Raw genomic sequence first — 22,908 nt, forward strand, 5'->3', positions numbered from 1 at the left:
ATATTTCTCAATCTGCAATAAGACATCCCTTTATCATAAGCCTGAAGCACGGAGGGGATTTTCATTATTAAGGTACGGACATTTGATATTTTGATGACACATGCAGTTTACAGATTAGACAATCTTGTAGAAACAGGTGGTTATCTGAGGAGATCCTATAGCTGCCCTGAAGGCAGTGTGGAAGCTAAAATGAAATAAGAAGCAGTTCAGTAAGGAGAAGTGATTGAAGAGCTCTGTTTCTCTTATTTCCGCTGCTCATCATTAGCCTGCAGAACCGTCAACATTTCCTGTTATCCTGTAAAAAAAATTCTGGGGTCTTACTGACCCACTGAGGACGAGTCCCGAGTTTACTCGGGCAGGTGTCTGTGGGAAAGGAGTGTTATGGCAAAATCAGTCCGTCCTCAATGGGTTAATACAACAGTTCCTAACGAAAACACTACAATTTAAGAATTAAAAGTGAAGTATTCATTGTTCTTCCTCTTTTCAGTGCTGTCTCCATGTTGCTTTTAAATCAAGTCCTCTTCCGCAGTATAGATTACACCCTGGCTAGGAACCCTGATTTAATTAAACTTGTTTACCTCTCTTTTTATTCCAAATTATATTTCAGCAGCTGACTAATCAGTGCCAGAGAACAAAAGACCAGCGTTCAACTAAAAAAAAAAAAAATCTTGAAGTACTGACATGTGTGTATCCTAAATGCGCATACGTTTTAGCTCAGGGTTGAAAATCAACAGGGAAAGAGATATTCCCATGATTTAAATAAAGTTCCATGAAGAAGCTGAAGTATGACTAAAATAGAAGGAAAAAGAATGAAAGGTCTGTTCACAATTATGCAGACTTTTCAGATGTGTTTATTCAGTAGATAGTCTGCTCTAAAGTGTGAACACTCCTATCCCAGAAGGCCCTGCCATTACTATTTCCCCCAGCATTGTCAGGTACATATTTATCAGTTGCGGATCCAGAGGGGGGCGCAACCGGTGGACGTCCCCCCCCCCCCTTTATTTTTCATTAGAAACAAAAGAAATAAAAAGAAAAAAATGAAGTGAAACCCAGAAGTGGCACCAGAAATGTTAATTGCGCCCCCCTTTATCCGCCCTTGTTTATACAGCTGGGTTGAGGCAGACTTGGTGGGTAAAAATGTCTTGTCCACAGATGTACGCACTTTGGCATGTGGCAAACTCTTGGCCTACATTTTTAAGTCAAGATTCTTGTTCTCTATACCATAGTGCTGCGATTTACATGTGCTGTTTATGTATGAAAGTTAGCCATTAGTTTATAGCAGAGTTAACCTAAAGTATAGACTGGCTAACAACAACAAATGGTACTGATAGGGATTGTAGAAAAATGAGAAGAGCAAAATATCACAGCAAAGCTGTGAAAATAGAGTGGCAGCCACTCGAAAAACTTTTCAGGGATTAAAATCTAATAAAGAATGCGTATCTGGGAATGGAAGAGGAGGAGGAATACAGTACACATGAAGAGTTTGTTCGCAAAAACCGATAAGTCCATATTTGCCAAATGGAGATATTTGCGATTAAAGGTCAAGAAAAATAAAGAGAATAATATAAAAAATTTGGCTTCTTCTGACCATAACTTCAAAAATGTACCTTTATATGTAGTGACCAATATATCATTTAAAAGGTATTATTTTGTACTTTATGACGGAGACCGTACTTCGAAATCGTCAAAAATGGACTTATCGCTTTTTTGCGAACAAACTCTTCACATCCAGATTAATTCACAAACAAAATGTTCAAAATAAAAAGAATATAAAACATGTATTTTCAGAGCCATTCTTCCTGTGTTACTCGTTCGCTCAAACTCTCTTGGCAAATGTCTGATATTGCTATGTAATGGCCAAACACAATAATCAGACGGTTCAGTCACAGGAATGAAACCTGTGATAAAGCATTGCAAGAAGTGTAGCTCTCCACAGTATTATTCTTAGAAAGTTCATGGAATTTGTTTTTGTGTACTCTGCTGCTGTAATCAGTATTGCAAAAACCACAGCAAAGTTAATGCATTCGTTTCCTCTTTGTGTAGATTTTCAGAAGGCCGTGCCGGTTCTGTATCGTATCCCACTACGCTCTGCGTCATTCGAACCGCAGTCATCCCATATTTCCATTGTCCGGTGCCTACAGCTTCTGGCAGATACTGTTTCAATAACAGGTTATTTCCATAATGAATCAGTATCATGTGATGTGTGCCAATGCCTTGCCTTGGTTTGCCCAAGCCGTGCAATCGTTTGCCCACGAGACATTGATACACCGATGAAACCAGGAAATCACTCGGGCCGGAAGGCTCTGTCACAAGTTCTGAATACTCTCCAGCAAGTTTCGAGAGTTTTCTTATTCTTTGTTGGGGGGGGGGGGGAGGGAGGGAGGGATGCAACTGTAGCTATCAATCGATCAAAAAACAGAGAATAGAGTCTCTAGTGCCTTTGTTAACCCGATGAGGATGGGCTGATTTTGCTACAACACGCACTTCCCATAGACACTTGTCCGAGTATACTCGGGTCTCGTCCTCAACAGGTTAATATTCTCCGACAAGATCTCTGGCAAGAGGCTTTGAATTTACACTTGTAAAGTTATGACGATTTGCGACCTTCACAATGAATGTGTGATAAAGTTGCTGAAAGACACTCAGTCGTGGTGAGTGGTTTGTGCAGCACAGAGACGAACGCAACACGCTGCCTCCCCCATTCTGTATCAAATGTAGTGACCCCGAATGAGAATAGGGCTGGCTCAATGGGTCAGCGAACAAAACGTAAGAGTTCTGTGGGCTACAAGAGAGCTCTCTGTGCTAATCTCCTAACCCAAAATGGCTGTCCGAGCGAGCCACCGGAGCTTCCGAATGGACGCACTCTCTCAGTGCGCATGCGCATGAAGAGAGGCCAAAAGAGCCACGCGGCTTCTGACCTCTCTCCTCCAATCACCGCAGCTCGCAGTGACAATATTTGTGTATGATGCGTACACACACGCACACACACACACACACACACACACGCGTCTTCTGGCCTCTCTCCTCCAATCACCGCAGCTCGCGCTGATTATGTTTGTGTATGATGCGTACACACACACGCACACACACACACGTGTCTCAGTGGCAGCATTGTTTCACACATTTATGGATATAGCACCGAGTCTGGCATTGCGCAATTGCATGCACAAACTTCGGTCGTTCGGAGTTTACGTACCATTAGGGATGGCGATCGGCTGCCTTTAAGTTCAATATCCTGTTATCTACATTTTTCAGACTCTTATCTTGATGGTAGAACAAGATTTGTCATACTTTATTTGTGAGGTTTTTTTTTTGTGGTGGGAGGTGGAAGGGAACGCAAAGCTTACACAGAAACTGCAGGACACTGCTAACCAGGTCGATACAGATCCACACTAATACCATACATGTACAAGATCTATTATACAGACAGCATGTGTACTGTAAAAGTGGATATTTTCGCGCGACTAATTTTTCGCGCTTCGCCGGGTCAGAAGAGTTTTGCGTGTTTTTAATTCCGCGGAATCAAGACATCACGCACAGGAACGTATGGTAAGCAAAAATATTCGCGTGCTTTTATTTTCGCGCTAGTTTCTGATTGCGCGAAATGCGCGAAAATTTCAACACAGCGAATATTTCAACACCACGAAAATTTTCACTTTTACAGTATTACAAGTCCTTCCTGGTGAGAAGTACAACTGTACAGTGATCATGCCTCAACAGGTTAAAAACACCTCAGTAACATGCTCCATGATAAAAAAAGTGTTGAATTTCAACTGATTTTAAAGTTTGAAATTCAGTGGCAAGCTCTGAAAGCAAGCATTTAGATCTTAGAAGAACTATCAAAGCTAGTAGTTTGCTGCTGAACCACATTATTTTGCATTCCCCTGGCTCTATCTGGCTATGATGTAATGTATGACATATCAGTATCAATCACACCATGAATGACAGACCAATACACTTCTATTCAGCTTGTCAAAGGTCAAAGGGTGCGTTCAAACGCTCTAAAGCGAACCAAAGCGAACGGAACCAAAGCGTACCGAACTGAACTGTGATAGATTTGAAGCGTTCGAGCGCTCTGTCGAGAAAGCATACCTCACCAGTTATTGTTAGAGAAGGTCACGCATTTTTGTAGCAAGAATGTTATCCGCCTGGCCCTTGAACTACTTACGTACAGCTGTCCCGAACAGAGAGAATGATGTCTTTGCATTGTGGCGTATGCGCATGATACGCGCATGCTTTGCAGCGAACTTTTGGTACGCTTTTGGTACGCTTTTGGAGCACATCGGGAAGTGGTCCACTTCTGGCTCGGTACAGTACGGTACGGTACACTTTAGGAGCGTTCGAGCGCTCCTCTGGCGCGGGTACGGTACGGTACAGTTCGCTTTAGGAGAGCGCTCGAACGCACCCAAAGTGTGTGATGCTGTTGGCGAGAAATGATAAGGAGAATAGGGAAAGATTAAATGAGCCGATGTAAAGTAAATAATGATGTGAACCAACAACCCGCATATCTTGTCTGGACCATGTAAAGGTCAGATTTGTCTTTGCAAGAATGAACTATACCCCCATGCTCTTGGGCTCCTTCAGGAATGGTCAGGTGTAAAGAGGGGCGGCCAGTCTTGATTGCGCAATAATTTGATGCCCAACAGAGCTGAACTGACCCGTAGGGAAAAAAAAAACATAACAAGTACAAAAAAAAGGATCTGCCACTTGCTATTGAGCTATGATGGTCTGTAAAGTGCAATCTACTATAGATGTAGAATTGGCAGCAGGACTTATACCTCTTTATTATTTATATATCTGGTGTTGTATTTAGTATTCTTTACCAGTGGCCAGTATTTCTGTCAATGATTTGTAGTGACAATAGCAAAGAAAATATGAAAAATGTAAAAATCTTGTCAAATCTATTCATGTTATCTTTGATTGCTGAAGAGGTTTTCTCAAAGGTTGAAAAATGATTACAACAAATCATCTTATCATTTAAAAAACACACACATATGTAAATGCTTGTGAGTGTGTGGGTGAATGGGTGTTTAACTTTCAAACATATTTCCCTTGTTGAAATATATGTATTGCACAGATGATTATTTTAGGATCTATCTTAAAAAAACCCACAAAAAAACAAAGATCCCAATCAGCATATTTTTGACAGTATTTTTATGGAGGTTTTGCTTTACTCTTTACATGAAAAAAAAACAAAAAACAAAATGTGGTTTTGAAATGAAAATAATCTCTCTATTTAGACTTTATCATTAATGTGTACCGTATGTGCCATTTCCTAGAATTTTTACCCAAAACATGTTTGCAATCAAAATACTTTTTTTCTTTTCACAGAATGTGTTTTGGTCTGCAGAAGTTAAAAATAATGTGATTTGAGACATGCATAGCTCGAAGTAGTTTCCACCTTTAACCAACAGAAGGGTATTAATGTGTTTGCGACAAGTCTGTTGATCAAAACGATTGCACACGCCCGCAGCACCACTAGGAAGATGATGGCAAACACGTCTAATGTCTCCAGGGCTTGAGCAGGGGTCGCTAACTGCTCGGCATTAAGCGTTCGGCCAACAAGTGTTGGGGGGGGGAGGGAGCAATCCAGAGTTGCCGGTAAGGGCGCATGTCATGCCTCAAACGTGATTTAGAGTCAACGAGGTCGTGGCAGAACGATCATGCTGGCATTGATTCCTTCTTCCGAATGAACGGAGTCAGAGAGTTTGGTGCTGGGAGGACTTCTAGAGATTCATGTTCAAATAAACATTCAGTAATACACTTTATTCATATGGAGATGTTTCTGTAAAAGGCTATACTGAATGTTGTTTTTCTGTGACAAAAATCTTATCAGGATTTCATATTACTTTTTAAAATCCCTCTAAGGACCACTGTACTTCTCATATCAACATTAACTTGCTACTTTCATGAAACTGACTGCCCGTCAAACAACGATTCCAAAACGAACTAGAAAGAATTACACAGAAAACTTAATGTTTTGAGGTCCTTTGCTTCTTGTTTTCCCATTCCATAATTTTCTATCTCTTTTTACTGTTTTAATACATATTTATCCTTTATAGATTTTCATCATTTCATGCAATGATGTCACAATACACACATTTTACATTGGTAAAATAATTTAAGCAGGTCTGAACTAAATCTGTGTTATATGTAGGTCTCTGCATCTTACCATTAACTAAAAACCAAGTCCTTATGACAGTATGAACAGAAATGACATGTAATGAAGTGCAAAATGGAGACGACAAACAACCTATTAGAGAAGAAGCCTGGAGGTGAGGGAACAGATCTGCCGTAAATGAACGAGTAGAGTATTGTGACATGTGGCTCACGACCAATTTTGAGCAGGATGTAAAGATGGATTGGGTTGCCGTGGCAACCCATGCCCAGCAGGTGATGTTGATGTGTACGGTGACGATCTCTCTCCGTGCCCGTGTGTTTTTGACCTAAACGTTAACGGCATGTATTATGATCGTATATAGTATTCAGCAGGATATATCCTGTATCACGACAGCATGTGTGCTCGGATCAGTTTACAGAGTGATAGATGACGTTGCTTGTATTCCCCGCTTTTTTTTTTTTTTTTCATGCCATAGCCCAGATTATAGTTTAGCATAGTCCTTGCACTCGCTAATCACTGTGGCAGTTACGTATGAGCATCATGTGATGTTTTCTTCTTTTTTTTGCGTATGTTTTGTGTTAAAGGAAACCGAAACTCTAGAATGAATATGAACTGAGAGAAAGCAGCAATATTAGTAGAACACATCAGTGAAATTAGATGAAACTGAGACAATTGATGAAGTTTCGGTGCCATCACTACTGGATATGAAGACTACTACAGTTCATGACATCATTATGGACAACAGTATAAAGAATATATTTAAAAAGGAAATTTCCACAAAATTTCACTTTCCATGACAAGTAGGCCTACATGTTTTATCAACTTCTTCCTGACATAATTATGTTAACCCGTTGAGGACGGACTGATTTTGCTACAACACGCATTTCCCGTAGACACCTGCCCGAGTATACTCAGGACTCGTCCTCAACAAGTTAAGGGTAACATTATTCCCCAGCTTTCTGAATTAGGCAAGTCAAGTGCTTTGTCACTATGCTAGAAAAGTGAACATTTTTTAATTCTATTTTCATTTTCTGTATAAATGAATTGTTGCTGCCATTTCTGAATGGCAATGCTACAACAGTTTGTGATGTCGCTGCAGGACAATTATACAAAGAAACTAGAATTCAACATATATTGCATTTTTTTTCCTATCATCATGAAAGAGCACTTGACTTTAATATGCCTTTCAGAAAACAGGGCAAATTTTATTTCCCTTAAACCTATGTCAGTAGCAAGTCAAGCGAAAGTGCATTTTCATTAAAAAAAACACCAAGATTTTGTGGAATTTTCTTTATGTTTTCTTTATATTGTCAATACATGACATCACAGTCAATTGAACTGTAGTTTTCTCATTTAGCAATGGCAGCACCGAAATTTTAAAAATTCATAACTTTTGAGCAAATTGTCTGATTTTCTTCAAACTTTGCTCATGTGTTCTATGAATATTGGTGCATTAATTCACTCAATTCATATTGAGTATCGTTCCCCTTTAAGGCACCTATTGCTCTCCATGTCTTCTGGAGGAGTTAGGTCAAGTGTTCTGTTGATGTCCTGGAAGAATTGATATTTAGCAGGGGACACTCGGGGAGATATTTTTCTCGTGATTTACCAGGAGTATGAATGGACTGGGACTTGCCTACAAATTCATTTACCCCCGCCATTTGTTTCTATAGTCTTCTTTTTTTTTCATGTATGTTTGTTTGTTTGACATGGGCATTATACTTTTTCGAACTCTCCCTGAGTAATCCTCAGTGTTAGCTCAACACTAAATTTTACTTCATATTTTACTTTTGTATTTAAAGTCTTAAGCATTTTTGCGTGTATTGTCCACAATAATTCTTTTTTTAACTGGATACCTCTTTTTTTTTCTCAGAACATAATGCAATAAATTGGGTTTGAAACTCTGTATACATGATTTAGTGTGTCAATTGCTGCTAATCTTCATCGTGCAGTCAACCAATGTATAACCAAAATCATTGCAAAGACCTTGTTTTATATATATATATTCTGTGGAAAAAAGATAGAGAGAGATTGGATTTAATTAGATTGAATTGATTTCATCACATCTGGCGGGGGATTTGACTCGTAACAGCCATCAGACATTAAACGCGTTGAGGAGAAGTCTCGAGTATACTCGGGGCAAGTGTCTATGGAAAATGTGTGTTGTAGCAAAATCAGACCGTCCTCAACGGGTTAATGGCTCATGCTCTGAATTCAAAGAAATCCCATGCTATGTCATGTGACTGTTGCCATCTTGCTGCTGATCCACTTTCGTGGCCAAATTGATGACGAGAGTGATGGATTTGGTCAGGGAGTGTCCCCGGCAGGTTCCAGCCTCTGTCGCGCCTCGAACCGGATATGGACCACCACTTCAAATCCAGTAGGTGGGACTGTGAAGTCTCGCCCAAATTGGTCATAGCCTGTGGGTATATGGCTGAAGCGTGTTGTGCAGTACGAGTGTTCAAATAAAGTCCATCCTTGACTTTGTCTCGCGAGGAAAGTACAGCGTCCTTTATGCATGTATAGTGTCTCTCCGTTGAAATGTGAATATTTTTGTCAGAAAGTGAATTTGGTTGGAATTAATCTTAGCCAACGAAAAAGCACAGTCTCAGGATGAACATCAGGTGAAGATATTTCATAGAGTCAAGAGATTGGTCCTAGTTGTGGATGGTTTTTTTTTCCCTCCTAGTCTTTGTGATGGCTTTTAAGAAATGCCGGTTCTAAAATTTCACTACCATTTCAAGACCATGCGGGGCCAATTAGTGGTGATACTGTGTTTTGTTGATTTGTTTTGTCTTCTGTTTTGTGCATTATTAGTGTTGCGTTAAGCTTTTGAGTACCTAGTGCTCATAAGTCCATACTGCCTAACAAAATGCCACTTTCAGCTTATATGTTTCTGTTTGACTGAATACTATATTAAAAAAAAAATGAATTATACCTCTCTCTATCTTTCCACCTCACTCCCTCTATCTTTCCTCTCTGTCTTTCTTTTCTTTTCTTTCTTTCTTTCTCTCTCTCTTTCTTGCTCTTGAGGAATCAATCATGCAAAAGTAAGTAGCATTCATTGCTCTCATGGGGTGAAAGAATTACGTGCAAGTCGCTGCGTTGCCAGAATCAATAACCAGCCAGCATCGAGACTCGTTGAGGTGGCAATATTGGGTACATTCATCCATTTTTCTGGACAATATCCTCTTGACATGTTTTTCAGTTCGCAGAGGAAGGCAATTATTTCTGACCCAAAAGAAAGGTGCAAGTGACATTGATTTCAATGTGCATACATTTTACACCCTTCCGATAACCAGTGGGCATTTTGTGGTCTTTTTCTGGAACAAGGAGCATTTTATGTACATGTAGATATATACATTTGTAGATATATATAAAGAGAATAAGAAGGGAGAGAAAGGTGTATTTATGTATGTCCATAAATGTATTATTTGAATTAAAGCATATTTGCATTATATTTTTTCTTTACTTAATGCGTACACATTTAAAGAGTTTCAGTGTACTTCTTTTTATGAACGATTATGCTTTTATGCAATTAGTGAGGTAGCCAGATACTTAAGTGGGCAGCAGTATGCTCGCGGCTTCAATAATGGCATTTTATCCTCTTTTTTGTTGTTGTTGTTCATGCCTGCTTTCTTGCATGAGTGCATAATGTTAATGGAGACTGAAGTAATTACAGTAAATAATTGTGTGCTTATGTTATTAGGGATGCTGCACTCCTTATCTCCTGCTTGCATTTTAATTGTGTCCCCTACTTAACCTGTTGAGGACAAACTGATTTTGCCATATCATGCATTTCCCATAGACACCTGCCTTAGCATACTCGGGACTAGTCTTCAACAGGTTAAGATGTGGATTCCATCGTGCTTGAAATTTAGCTCTCTCTAGTCTAACTCCCTTTTTTTCAACTTAGAACTAAAGTCAACCTAAATAAAAAAAATATTCATGATCTTTATCTTGGCATTATACCTCAATTAAGATTTCAAGAATACGATTATGATAGTACCAGAGAGCATTATGGCCACAAGGGACATTACTCTTTGTGCTTTTGATTTGTGCTGCGTGCACATGATACTGTAAAATGGAGAATGTGCGCATGCATTTTAATTTCGCGAATTTTACGAAAGCCAAGATTTGCAAAATTAAAATGCACATGAAAGTTCTTGTCTATATTGTATGCATTGAATGCCAGTGGCAATTCGCGAAAATTTCATGCTGAGAAAAAGGCCATCGGCTCCAATTCGCAAACATTTCATGCCAAGAAAAAAGCCATCGGCCCCAATTTGTGAAAATTTCATACCATGAATATATCATGTTTTACAGCAGTGTGTGCATGTTCAGGCAGTCAGAGTCTCCAGTTTTGCCTCGGGGATCCAAGTGGGATAAATTTCCATTTAACCTGTTAAGGATTAGTTCTGAGCATACTCGGGCAGGTGTCTATGGGAAATGCTTGTTGTAGCAAAATCAGCCAATTCTCAACGGGTTAAGAAAAGCTTCAGTTTGGAGTCTGGCATTCATCATTGTATATGATGTATCACCCACAATGTCCTCCCTTTGATCCAAATGCAAAAAATAAAAATGAAAATAGATAAATGAAATGAATGATAATAATATTTTATTGTCATGTATGGGATTGTTGGGATAAAATTAACGGCAGGGACCTCTGAGAGAACAGTATTAAAACTGAAGAGGCTACCCTGGGGAAATAATGACCGTGTTATTTTTGTCCCAACAAATTGGTTTATCATATCTATTGTATCCCAACAATGAGGGGATGATTAGGTTTATTCTTTAAGGACAAAGAACACAAATTTCCATACATTTGGAAATTCTGTATGTACATACGCATTCATATATCACAAAAATCAACGATATAATTATATAAATTTATAGAAAAGGAATTCAGTTGTGTGGGAATAAACAATATTGTGATGAGGCTCCAGTGTCATCACAAGCTGAATTGTTAGTTACAGTCAGGTCATATGGTGGTTTCATGAAACTGTGGTAGAATTAGAGTGATTCCCTGGGGCACTGGTGAGTACTAGCGAGAGAGAGAGAGAGAGAGAGATGAATAGATAGATATAAAGATTGATAGAGAGAGATAGAGATAAAGGGAGAGATAGAAATAGAGAGATATATAGAGGGAGAGATAGAGAGAGAAGAAATGAATATACAGTGGACTCCCGTTATAATGAAGTCCTGGGGACCGGCAGTTTTCTTTCGTTATATCGAAATTTCATTATAACCGAACAAATAAACAATAAAAATACATAGTGTGGATAACGTTGCAGCCTGAATTTTTACTTTGTTGTGACTGGAATTTTGTTATAACTGTGTTCCTTATAATGGGAGTGCACTGTAGAAAGATATGTAGATAGAGAAAGAGGTACAGAGAGAGTGGGAGAGATGGATAGATAGAGAGAAATAGAGATAGATAGAATGAGATAGAGACAGACAGGAGGTAGAGATATCAATCTTTTCCCACCATACCTTCCTAGCTTTCATATAGTTTTGTCATTAGTACTTTGTGTCCTATCTCCATTGCAAAAAGTATTCACACTGGTATATTTTTCCTGGAACCCGCGGTTACAAGCTTTGCTTTTGCGGTTCCCTCATGTTTCATATGTTACTGAGAATCATCGTTACAACATACAATGTATGCTGATATGCTTTTTAGTTATGATCCGCTTTATTTCATATTTTCTTTCTTCCTTCTTGTACTTTTTTTTTTCTGAGCACATATATGTATAACACAGATGCCAAGTGAAATAAGAACGTAAACGTGCTGCAACTGTTCACTGTGTCTCAAGTGTAAGACAGGTGCAGTTCAGTAATTCAATTCAATAGCTAAAGAGAGGTAGAAAGGGAGACAGAGAAAAGGAGATAGATAGATAGACAGAGAGAGAGAGAGAGAGAAATAGAGAGAAAGAGATACATAGAGAGTGAGAGAAAGAGATAGAGGGAGAGATGGTTTGCTAACTTCAGAGACTCGTAGAACGTTCATCAAACTCTTCCCTTGTCATGAATGTACATGATGGATCGCAGAATCAAGATAACACTGAGGGGGGATTTGCATTGTAAGCTGTCCCCACCCCCACAAAGTATTGGAATGTGCCACATGATCAGAAATGATAATACACACAGGGGAATCTCTTCTTGGGCCTGATGATCCAAGCTTATACCCACTGCTCATCTACCACCTAGTCTTCATTTCAGGCTGCATCGTGTAATCTTTAATACTGTGGATTTTACCCAAATGCTTTCAATTTTCTGTATTTAACCACTCAGTTCAAAGGGGGGGGGGGGGTGGTACTGAAAGGAAGGGAAAGGAATTTGATAATACCCTTGCTATTCTGAAGCACCTTGCACTTTTTCTTATTCTTATGGTTTTCCTTTTTCCCAAGTTTATTGATGGTGAAAGATAATAACAACAAACCGAAGATGCTCCTCGATCTCTTCCTGATATCAAAATGACAGAATGTACCATAATCATAACATCAAACATCCTCTGGATCAAGCACTGTCTTATCTAGACTTGACTTTTAACAACCTCTAAATTTAGGTAGTATAGATGAAAGATATAAAAGAATGAAATAGAGCACTCTTTGCAAACTAGAGAAAAAATTGGGGAAAAATTATTGTGATTTTATATCGGACAGTTTTGCACAAACATTCACATTGAACAAAACTGAATTCGACTTGATTTTAATATTGATGAAATTTAACATTGAGAGAGCAGGTTTCTTACATAGAACACAATAAATGAAGTGTTTTCTATGGATTGTCTCCATTCACACTAGTAGGCATTTCAGTCTATAACTAGAAAAGCACTCTGAGAGCGCAGACCTCTTTCAAGCAGCTACTTTTCACTGATGATCTTGCTCTTCCCAAAGAGATTTTTCTCCTCTCCACCACTGGGGAAAAGCTCTTTGGGCTCTTCCATAGAGATCAGTGATTTCCACCCAGAGGTATACATGCTGAAAAAATACAGAAGCCTTTGTTACGTCATAAACCCTCAGATGCGCGGCGCGCCTCGCCCTATAGCAGAAAGTGGAGCACACACTTTAGTGCGCATTTGAAAACCTCAAAAATGTGCAGCTTGAACTTCCAAGTTCATTGACCCTACCTGCCAAAAATATCAAAAATCCTTTATAAACTCCCCAAAAATTCTCAAATCACTACCAACAGTAACGAAGACATAACCTCCTCCCTTGGTGGAGGTAACAAATACAAGTGTGAAACATGACAGGACCAACTATAAACTATAAACTATGTGATGTATTGTATTGGAAATGTGTTTGTACTGTACAATACGTGCCAAATGAGTGCAAAGAAAATCACAGTGAACAACTGGCACGAGAAATATTTGAAGGTGACATGTTTGATGTATACATGAATGGAGCACAGAATATCACCGTGTGATCATGAATTAAAGAGTACCAATATCCTGAAAATCAAATTTGCATATAGCTAGAATGTACAAAAAAAAACCCAGCCACAATTCAACTGGGATAGCCTCTAAAAGTATGCATATTTCGATAAATCAGATCATATTTCTGCAGCAATTTGGCACTTGTGCTGTGCGTGTTTAAGTTCTGCTCCGTAAGCGCCGCTACTGATGTGTGTGCGTTCTACACGCGTATGTTTTCACAAATGATATCGAGATTCCATGTAGATAGGTTAGCTGATTGCACTCACATATTGCATTATCACTGTCGTTAATTCATATTTTGAAAAAAATAACGATAGTGCAATCGTTCTATTGAAAGAACAGGGTAATCGACTAGTCTATTTCATTTTTATTTTTGTATACTGGTAAAATTTACATTTAAACCCCAATAAGTAAACATTGGTAAGACAAAAAGATATATATCATTTTGCAGAGGGCATGTCTCTAGTATATTCTACAAATATAGCCAACATCATACTCAAGTTATTGGTACACTTCAAATCCTCTTGGAGAAAGTTGTAGCATAGTGCTCAACATCAAAGGCTTGACTATTGAAGATGAGCAGCAGCGCTTCAGTATACAGTGTGAATAAAGCAGCAAGGAAGATAGTGTAAGAAGGACACGATAGGGAGAGAAAGGAGAGGAAGAACACATTAACCCTTTGAAAACCATCCCTACAGAAATACCATTAACACCTCACACAGCCTTTGCCCAGTGATATTGAGGGAGTTAATGGATAGTGCGCCAGACACCGGTGTAAACCACCCTGTCTCTGTGGAGAGCATCCTCTCCTCGCCCCCTCGCTATAATTGTTTATTGACCTGCTTGCCAGGTGTAAGGAGGAAGCTAGTCTTGCTATTATCCCTCGGTGCAAACACCTGCCTCTCTGTCGCCGTGCTCACGAGATGTATCCTCCCGTTCCCATGTCTCTCCCCCCCCCCTCCACCATTCTCTCTCTCCTCAGATGCCTCCCTCTTTCCTCAGTTTCTCTCTTTCCTTCTTTGTTTTTCTCTTCTTTTGTCTTTTTCTTTCTCCATCTCTTTCTCAATGTACCCCTCTACATATTCATCTTTTTCTGTCTCTACATTTAGATTTTTCTGTCCATCTTTTTTATAGCCGTCATCTCTTCTATTCTTTATTTTTTCTCTCTGTCTTTTATGTTTGCTCAATCTCTTGGTCGTTCCTTACTCTTACCACTCCTCTTTCCCATTTTCTCCCTCTCTCAATTTTTGATTGTCTTCTCTCTCTCTTTCTTTGTCTTACTCTATGTTTACCTCTCTTTTTCTTCTTCTTTTTCACTCTTCAATCTCTTTCCCCCTTCAATCTCTTTCCCCATCCTCAAACTATCTCTGTCTTTGGATGAGAAGTTGACTACAGCTTGTGATGTCACATGCATAGAACAATATAGAGAAAATATAAAGAAAATTTAACATATTTTCATTTTTCTCGCATAATAGAAGAGCACTTTACTTTCATCTTTCAAAAGGCAGGGGGAATAATATTACCGTGAACATATTTCAGTAGCAAGTTAAGGGAATGTGTACTTTTATAAAAAAATGAAAGTTTTTGGAACTTTCTGTACATTTTCTCTGTATCATCCTACACATGTGACATCACAAGCTGTAGTAGTCTTATCATCCAGCAATAGCTGCAACAAAACTTCATAACTTCTAAACGGATTGTCCAATTTTCCTCAAACTTTCACTGATGTTTTCATTAAAATTGCTGCATTCACTTACTCCACATGCATATGAAGGTGAACTTGTCCTTTAATCTGTAATTTTCTCTTCTTTTTTCCCTGGTGTGTCTCCTTCTCTCGTCAGGGTTCTGCCTTCCAGGAGAGGCGGAAACAGATGTATGACCTGGCGCAAGACATCCAGACATACAGCCATCGTCTCGGTCTCATCAACGAACTCGCCTCCTGCATCCAAGAGCGTCTCCATGCCGACGGATTCACGCTCTACGCCGTCACCTCAAATGGAACGGTAGGTCATCTTCGCTTTTCCACTTTTTAACTAATCACCCAGGGGAGTGATTTTTGGGGTGCTGTTTTTTGTTACGAAGGTTCGTTAATCCGAAACACACAAATTCCCTATATCTAGAGGTTTGTTAATCAGAAAATGAAAAAGGGTTCGTTAACCCGAACATATGTGGCGTTATTCCTAAGGTTTGTTATTCCGAAGGTTCGTAAATCCAAAAGTGAAATAGGGATCACTATTCCGAAGGCTTGTTTTATCCGAGAATGAAATAAGATTTGTTATTCCGAAGGTTGGTTAATCCGAAAATGAAATAGGGTCCGTAACAAATCTTTGGGATAACAAACCTTATATCATTTTCGGATTAATGAACCTTCTGAATAACAAACCTTATTTCATTTTCGGATTAACAAACCTTTGGAATAATGAATCTTCGGAATAACGAACTTTGGGAATAATGAACCTTCAGAATAGTGAATGGTAACCGATTTTCACCTGGTTGTTTGTTGGAATGTTGTTTAAATTAAGATATAGCTGAAGAGATCGGATGCATACTGCAGTATTTTGCTTTTTGATCCTAGTTTACCATGCATGCATAGTCCTTCACTCTCTATCAAGTATTCATTGCCGATCTTAAGGAAAGCATGCATACATATATTTTCAACAAAACCAATTCCTTCATATTTAATCAGAAAGTATGAGTGCGTAAGTCCCAAGTCACTCAGATTGCACCATTTATACACCTGTAGAGAAAAGAGTGATTTTTTAACTCAGAATTCAAAGTCATGTGTATCTGTGCCTGATTTCCTCAAGTCTAAAAAATTCCATGATAATGATTTAATCGATAATATAATGATAATGTTAATAGTAAAATAGATGTTATTATAGTAATAATAAAAGGAAGAAAAACGAACAAAGAGAAAATGGATAATGATCATAATTCGTTTGTTAAATTGCACTCTTGCACAGATTGGAGCCACATACATGTACGCAGGATTCAACATTTCCTGAGAGTATTATTCAAAAATTGATTAAAAGGAATTGGATTTCATTACTTCTCAACATTACTGCAGAGTGGGGAATAGTCTTGTGATTACTTATTAGAAGGCAGCTTTAAAATCAAGTCATGCAGATTGGAAAGTGATCTTCTTCTTTTTGCTTTTAATAGGAACTTTGTGAGTTCAAGCCAGAGGACAAGAGGTGAGTTTACATCGGTCATATTCTTCCTATGTAGTTGTACCCCAGTCTGTCAGTTGATCACATTAACTACATTGTACTACTATAGATCTGTTTTGTATGGAGCTGTTTTTTATTAATATATATTTCAGCCATAACTAGGGAGTTTTAGTAGGCCTATGCCTAACAATAGTTGATTTATGTATTAAAACATACATGTAGCAATGCACCTGACTCATTGCATAACCCATTGAATTATCTTTTCTTGTTATTTTGGAAATCCCTAGTTATTGCCAGCATAAATTACCGTTTTTTTTTTTAATCAAATAGGTCTATAGCAAGGAAACAAAGATGATGTCAGTGTAAAAAGTTGGATTCATGTTGTGAATTATCTTTGAACACACCTTAACTTTGAAAAAGGTGTTCTTTGAGCCAGTGCTCTAGTATCTTTCTTAATACAGGGTTGTAAGATTAGGCACAAAAGCTCATTTTAGATCTTTTTCACGAATTTAACTCTGAACACTTTTTTTTTCTGCGTCTTCTGTTTTCAATTTGATGTTATTTTCTTTGTTATCATTTTGCCCATACAGCATACAGCTTGGTGTAATAGCGATTTCTAGCTATTTTTCTCCCAAGCCTTATTACTTGTCTTCCAATATTTTCATTTCATCACAGTGTATGATGTGTTGTACATGCTATCAAACCATGTAAAAGAAATATCTTTTTGTGGAATACTTGTACCAGAAGTATCAAAACCACAGTCACACTGGCAAAGAGAGCACAAAGTTTGAGATCGTGATCTTTAAGATGTCAAAGTTTTGCCAGTGTGGCAGCAAACTTCTTGAAGACTTCTCACAAAATTTCTTGCAAAGCCTCTCATTAAACTTTCCACTTAAGCCAGGGAAATTTCTGGAACCCCCGCCAATCTTCTCGATCTTTGGGCAGTGTGTGAACACTAGCAATTGAAACTTCGCGAAGTTTGTCATGTGAACCAGTCCATACCTGATTGCAGGTGGTGCCTCCGGGTGTGCATTGTTACATCACAATCACCACCTGTCAAACAGGGCACTCATACTTCTTTCTTGTGCACACGCACTAGTTTAACATCAAGAAGTTTGACTTCCAGTGTGGGCAAAGATCATGAAGACTTCGCAATCTTAAACTTTGTAATCTTTTGCCAATGTGACCATGGCTTATCATCGAGTCAGACTACATCATGTCAGCTCATTGATTTCTTAAAACAATGGCGGTGCATAGCCCAGGATTAACATACAATGGTGAAAATTTACATCTCCCTATACATGACACAGGAAAATAGCCCAAAGCTTCAAGCTGCATCTTAGCATTTATAATTGGCTCCCGGGGAAGTCAAATATTGAGGTCTGGCAAATATTTTTACCTCACCTTTTCCTCTGCCAGTGTCTGCAACCGTTGTGTATCCAGCAGCTTTGTGAAATAATCAATTTTCAGGAGAACAGGTGTACTGCTGGGGGTTCTTTCTGTCATAAATCCCAACTCAAAATCCCAAAGGATATACACACAGGTTGCCAATGACAAAGACTGTATTGACCCATTGAGGACGAGTTCCAAGTATACTCGGGCAAGTGTCTATGGGAAATATGTGTTGTAGCAGAATCAGTCTGTCCTCAATGGGTTAAACCTGACCAGCTAGTACGCACAAATTCACCATTAGCATGTCGTCTTGAAGGTTATATCTGATTCATATTGCTGGAAAAGTTTCAGATAGTGGAGAAGCGAACATTGTTACAAGTGACAGTAAAAAATAAAAAAAATTGTAAAAATGAATAAAACTGTCAAGGCAAATAACAAGTGTAGATGTCGAGGGAGTGATTGTGTGGAGTCAGAACTATTGGAGAGTTTCACAAAACTAATCTGACTACAGATGCAGGAGCAGGAGAATTAAAGGGGAAATCCAGTCCAAATTCAAATTAGTCTGATAAGAAAGAGTAAAATATTACGAGTACAACAGAAAAATCTTGATCGAAATCGGGTGAAAAATAAGGAAGTTATGACATTAAGAAGTTTTGCTAATTTTTCAGGAAACAGTTCTTGAATGGTCAATATGAATATGCAAATGGCAAAGTGAGCATGTCATACCCTCACACTTGCTATATACATGTAGTTTGTACATAACATTTTGGAATTTCCAGTTATTCAACCAGGAATAACATCATGTTTTAGACTTGAATGACAGAAACATTGAATTTTTGTCATTTTTTTGCACATGATCACTTGAAAAGTGTGAGGTTATGACATGATCAGCTCGCCCATTTGCATATTCATATTCACTGTTCAAGAACTGTTTTGCAGAAATGAGCAAAACTTGAAAATTTCATAACTTCCTTATTTTTCATCAGATTTCAGTCAAATTTGTACTGTTGAATTTGTAAGATTTTACTCTTTTTTTATCAGACAAACTAGTTTTGGGGCTGGATTTCACCTTACAGTCGGGTACTGCTTTTCTCTGCCCCTGAGAAACAGCATAATCTGTCTCTGTACATAGTTAGCATTCCTAAATTCAATGTGTAACATGGGCAACTTGTGTAATGTCAGTGGTTTTGAGATGTACAGTAGTATGGAGAAATTAACTCATTGAGGATGGGCTGATTTTGCTGTACCACGCATTTCCCACAGACACCTGCCCGAGTATACTCGGGACTCGTCCTCAACGGGTTAAGAGAAATTGAGCAGGCTGAATCAAAGCAAACCTCTTTCTCTTGCAAATTACTTAACATGTGCCATAAGGTTAGTCAGTGAATATGCTTTTGTACAAAGTTTAAAAAAACAAGTGAAAAAATAAACAAACAACCAAAATAGAAACACGCACACCAGAGACTCCAACTCTCCCGTTTTTGACGGGAGATCTCCCGCCGAAAACCCATTTTTGCAAAATCTCCCGTTCTACCGCTTGAGATTTAATTTCTCCCACCCTGGCTCTGTGTCTCCCATGGGGAAGGATATCTTACTTATTGCTATCATGTGTTGAAAAAATAAGCCTTAGATAGCACCGGAGAGCATCTAGAACCCTAGGAACTTCGCGCTTTGCACACATCAACTTGGGGTCTCCCGTTTGCTAGGGGTTTCCGGCGGGAGAATCTCCAGATCAGAATGTGCTTTTGGTTGGAGTCTCTGACACACACATTGTTGGTGATTAGATGCTGATAGAAACATAGCACATGCCCACGTTTTTGACGAATAGCTATCTATGCACCTACAATGTTTATATGCTGCTTTCTATCCAAAACATATTCATTAAGAAATGACTGCTAGTTCAGTAAAAGCCGTATATCTTGATATGACAATGTGTTGATATCTAATGAAGATTTCATGATAGAATGATGACATTTTAACTGGTATCACTAGTTTTGTGTTTTGAATACCTTCTTCATCATCAGGCCAGTATAATGATCATAATTACAACCACATAGGCATGATGATTGTTATCTTACTTCATGATCATCATCCTCATGATCCTCCTCCTCCTCCTCATCATCATCATCATCATCATCATCATCATCATCATCATCATCTTTGTAACATCATTGGTACTTTCATCTTCACCATACAAACAAAGACTACTTCTACAAACTGAGATAATTTCTATAAATTTCAGCAATGCAGCTAAGCAAGGAGGAAAAACATCATCATAATCATGGAAATTATCTTTTTTTAAAATCCAGTCATCATCTTTTGATTCTAACTAAAAACCGCAAACCAACAAATCTCGTCATCTCAAATTGCCACCAAAAGGCATATTTCTAGATGCAGCTCATCGGTACAGCATCCACAAATGCCACGTCACTCTTTGATGTGTTGCTTTGACATGTTTTCATGTCCCCGCCCGAGTGCTAAATGTGTCAACCACTCCATGAGACAATAGTTAACATCTCCTTCAGGGAAAATGAGCCGTGTCATCCCATCTGATTCTTCTTAGCTGCCATGTGGATGCTCTTCCATGAATTCCAATCCCAGTCATCTCACCCTCCTCCTCACAACTCTCCTGAGATTGAGGGTTTCTGGCCCAAATAGAACAAAGGCTGCGACGATGCGTAAAGGCAAAGAGGTGGATGACGATTAAAAAACCCCCCACAAAACTCAAAACTCAAAAAACTGGAGGTTGGAAAATGGAGGATGTGCACAGTGTGGTAGCTTTTCCATGAATCTGTAACTCAATCATCTTTCCATTATCCCCACAACGTTTCCTGGATTAATGTGATACTTTTGACCCAAAAGAATTAAGGATGAGATGATGCCTAAGGAGGAAGGGGGTTGGAGGATGAAAGAGGAGGCAACCGAGGATCATAATTTGATATGAGATGATGGAGACATTATCTACTGCTTGATGGAGTACACCTGCTACCGATCAAAACTTAAACTCATCATATCTAAAAGTTTCTCCACCATTTACCCCATAAATGCGAGCTCTAATTTACCGCCCGAAGGACAGAAGAGACGTCACCAGTTGTGACCAATTATGTTATTACCGTTGCCAGGCAACCGCCAAGCTCCGTCCTTGATTCCGGAGGCAGAGAACAAGATGTAAGGGATGATGCGGGGGTTTAGAGCAGACACCCATTATGAGTTGTCCTTGAAGATCCTCCAGCGATGATTGATGGATGAGACTTTGGATGGATGGGGGGAGGTGAGATTGCCAACTTCGTTGACTGATACCAATCTACCGACCCAAGATTTTGCTCTTGAAGTGGTCCCAATCCAGCGAGGTGTGGCCTAATGTCTCATGGGTCTGTGGTATATAAAACAGACTGTTCAAAGCCATAGTCAAACTAGGTTGCCTTTCAGATTTGTCACAAAGCCTACAGCCATTACTCACGACTGTAAACTTTTACCCGTCGGATTTCATAATCACAACCAGTGCAGCTACATGTGCTTGTGGGTAGAGCATCCCTATTTATTTTGGATTATTATGAGCCTATTTGGTAGAATAGGTCAACCAAAAGGTGACTTCACAACAGGTTTAATCCCCTCATCCCCCTTCCCAATCATTTATGTGTGCCCAATTGCTCATCAGGAAACAAAACAATACATAAATTTCTCTGCTGATGATCATGATTTCCATGAAACCTGTTGAGTAGCTTATTGCCTGCATCAAAACACGGTCCAAAGTACATGTATGCGCAAGACTTCATTGCCACACTGTAATATTTTGACTATTTATAATTTGGCTGTCGCAGTGAGTGACGGAGAATGATGGTAAAAGGTCATTTGAGGAGAGAGTTTCCATCATTCAGTGCAAGAAGGAAATGAGGGCAGCATCGCCCTTTTGATCCTTGCTGTTTCATTTTCAGTTTGTTTTACTTCTCTACTTGAACAAATGAAGTCACGTAAATCAAGCACACGCTTAAGATGGCAGACACCTTCATTTTCCTTTCTCTCTCAAATTGGAAATTAGTGATCATTGACTCCTTTGATTTCATTATTTCATTTCATTTCATTTTATTTCATTTCCGACGAAAGTATACAATATGACAATTGCATATAAACAAAGTGAAGTACAATGTTACATTTACATATCCAAATGAGATTTTAGTACACGTCATTTGTTTACAATGAGACAATAAACATACTTTGAATAAAGAAATGCATGGACAAAATGTAACTGAATCATAACCAAGAAAAAGTAGGAAATTCTGTTTGTTCAAATACTTTAAAGATTATCATGATCATTTTACTGTAAATGTATTATGTACACTTATGTTCAAAATGCATGAACTGGTAATTAATGTATGTTTTTATTTTTTGAAATGCAGAAATAGAATCAAACTGAATTGGAACTGAAATTAAGAAATTTCTCATTGAAATATGAGTACAAGTACTATACATAAGAGAAATAAAGTTGCATATATTATTCTGTGTATTACACCAATGTACATTTTATTGTTTCTTATCTAAACTCATTGAGAACGAGTCCTGAGTATACTTGGGCAAGTGTCTGTGGAATTAGCACGTTGTAGCAAAATCAGGCCATCCTCAACGGGTTAAATCACATGTACAATTGGAAGAGACCGTCATCAGTAAGCAGGTTACTTGATTAGGATAACGGTCACGGGGTGATATGTCACCTTGCAATTTTCTTTTTGCCTTTAAACAGAAGGGACAAAACACACAAATACACCACACACACACACACACACACACACACA

At 38.6% G+C, this 22,908-nt stretch overlaps 1 protein-coding gene across 1 annotated transcript in view; it reads left to right on the forward strand.

Moving 5' to 3' along the window:
- Positions 1 to 22,908, forward strand: part of LOC139719500 (probable 3',5'-cyclic phosphodiesterase pde-5) — a 130,418-nt gene that overhangs the window by 49,162 nt on the left and 58,348 nt on the right. Inside the window, exons 5-6 of the mRNA XM_071630918.1 lie at positions 15,398 to 15,559; positions 16,719 to 16,750. Of these exons, the coding sequence (XP_071487019.1) occupies positions 15,398 to 15,559; positions 16,719 to 16,750 (194 nt within the window). The remainder of the gene's footprint in view (positions 1 to 15,397; positions 15,560 to 16,718; positions 16,751 to 22,908) is intronic.

The sequence above is a fragment of the Diadema antillarum genome, unplaced genomic scaffold (genome assembly GCF_040938485.1).
Source record: "Diadema antillarum isolate AM-2024a unplaced genomic scaffold, OU_Dant_1.0 scf00000111, whole genome shotgun sequence".
NCBI lineage: Eukaryota > Metazoa > Echinodermata > Echinoidea > Diadematoida > Diadematidae > Diadema > Diadema antillarum.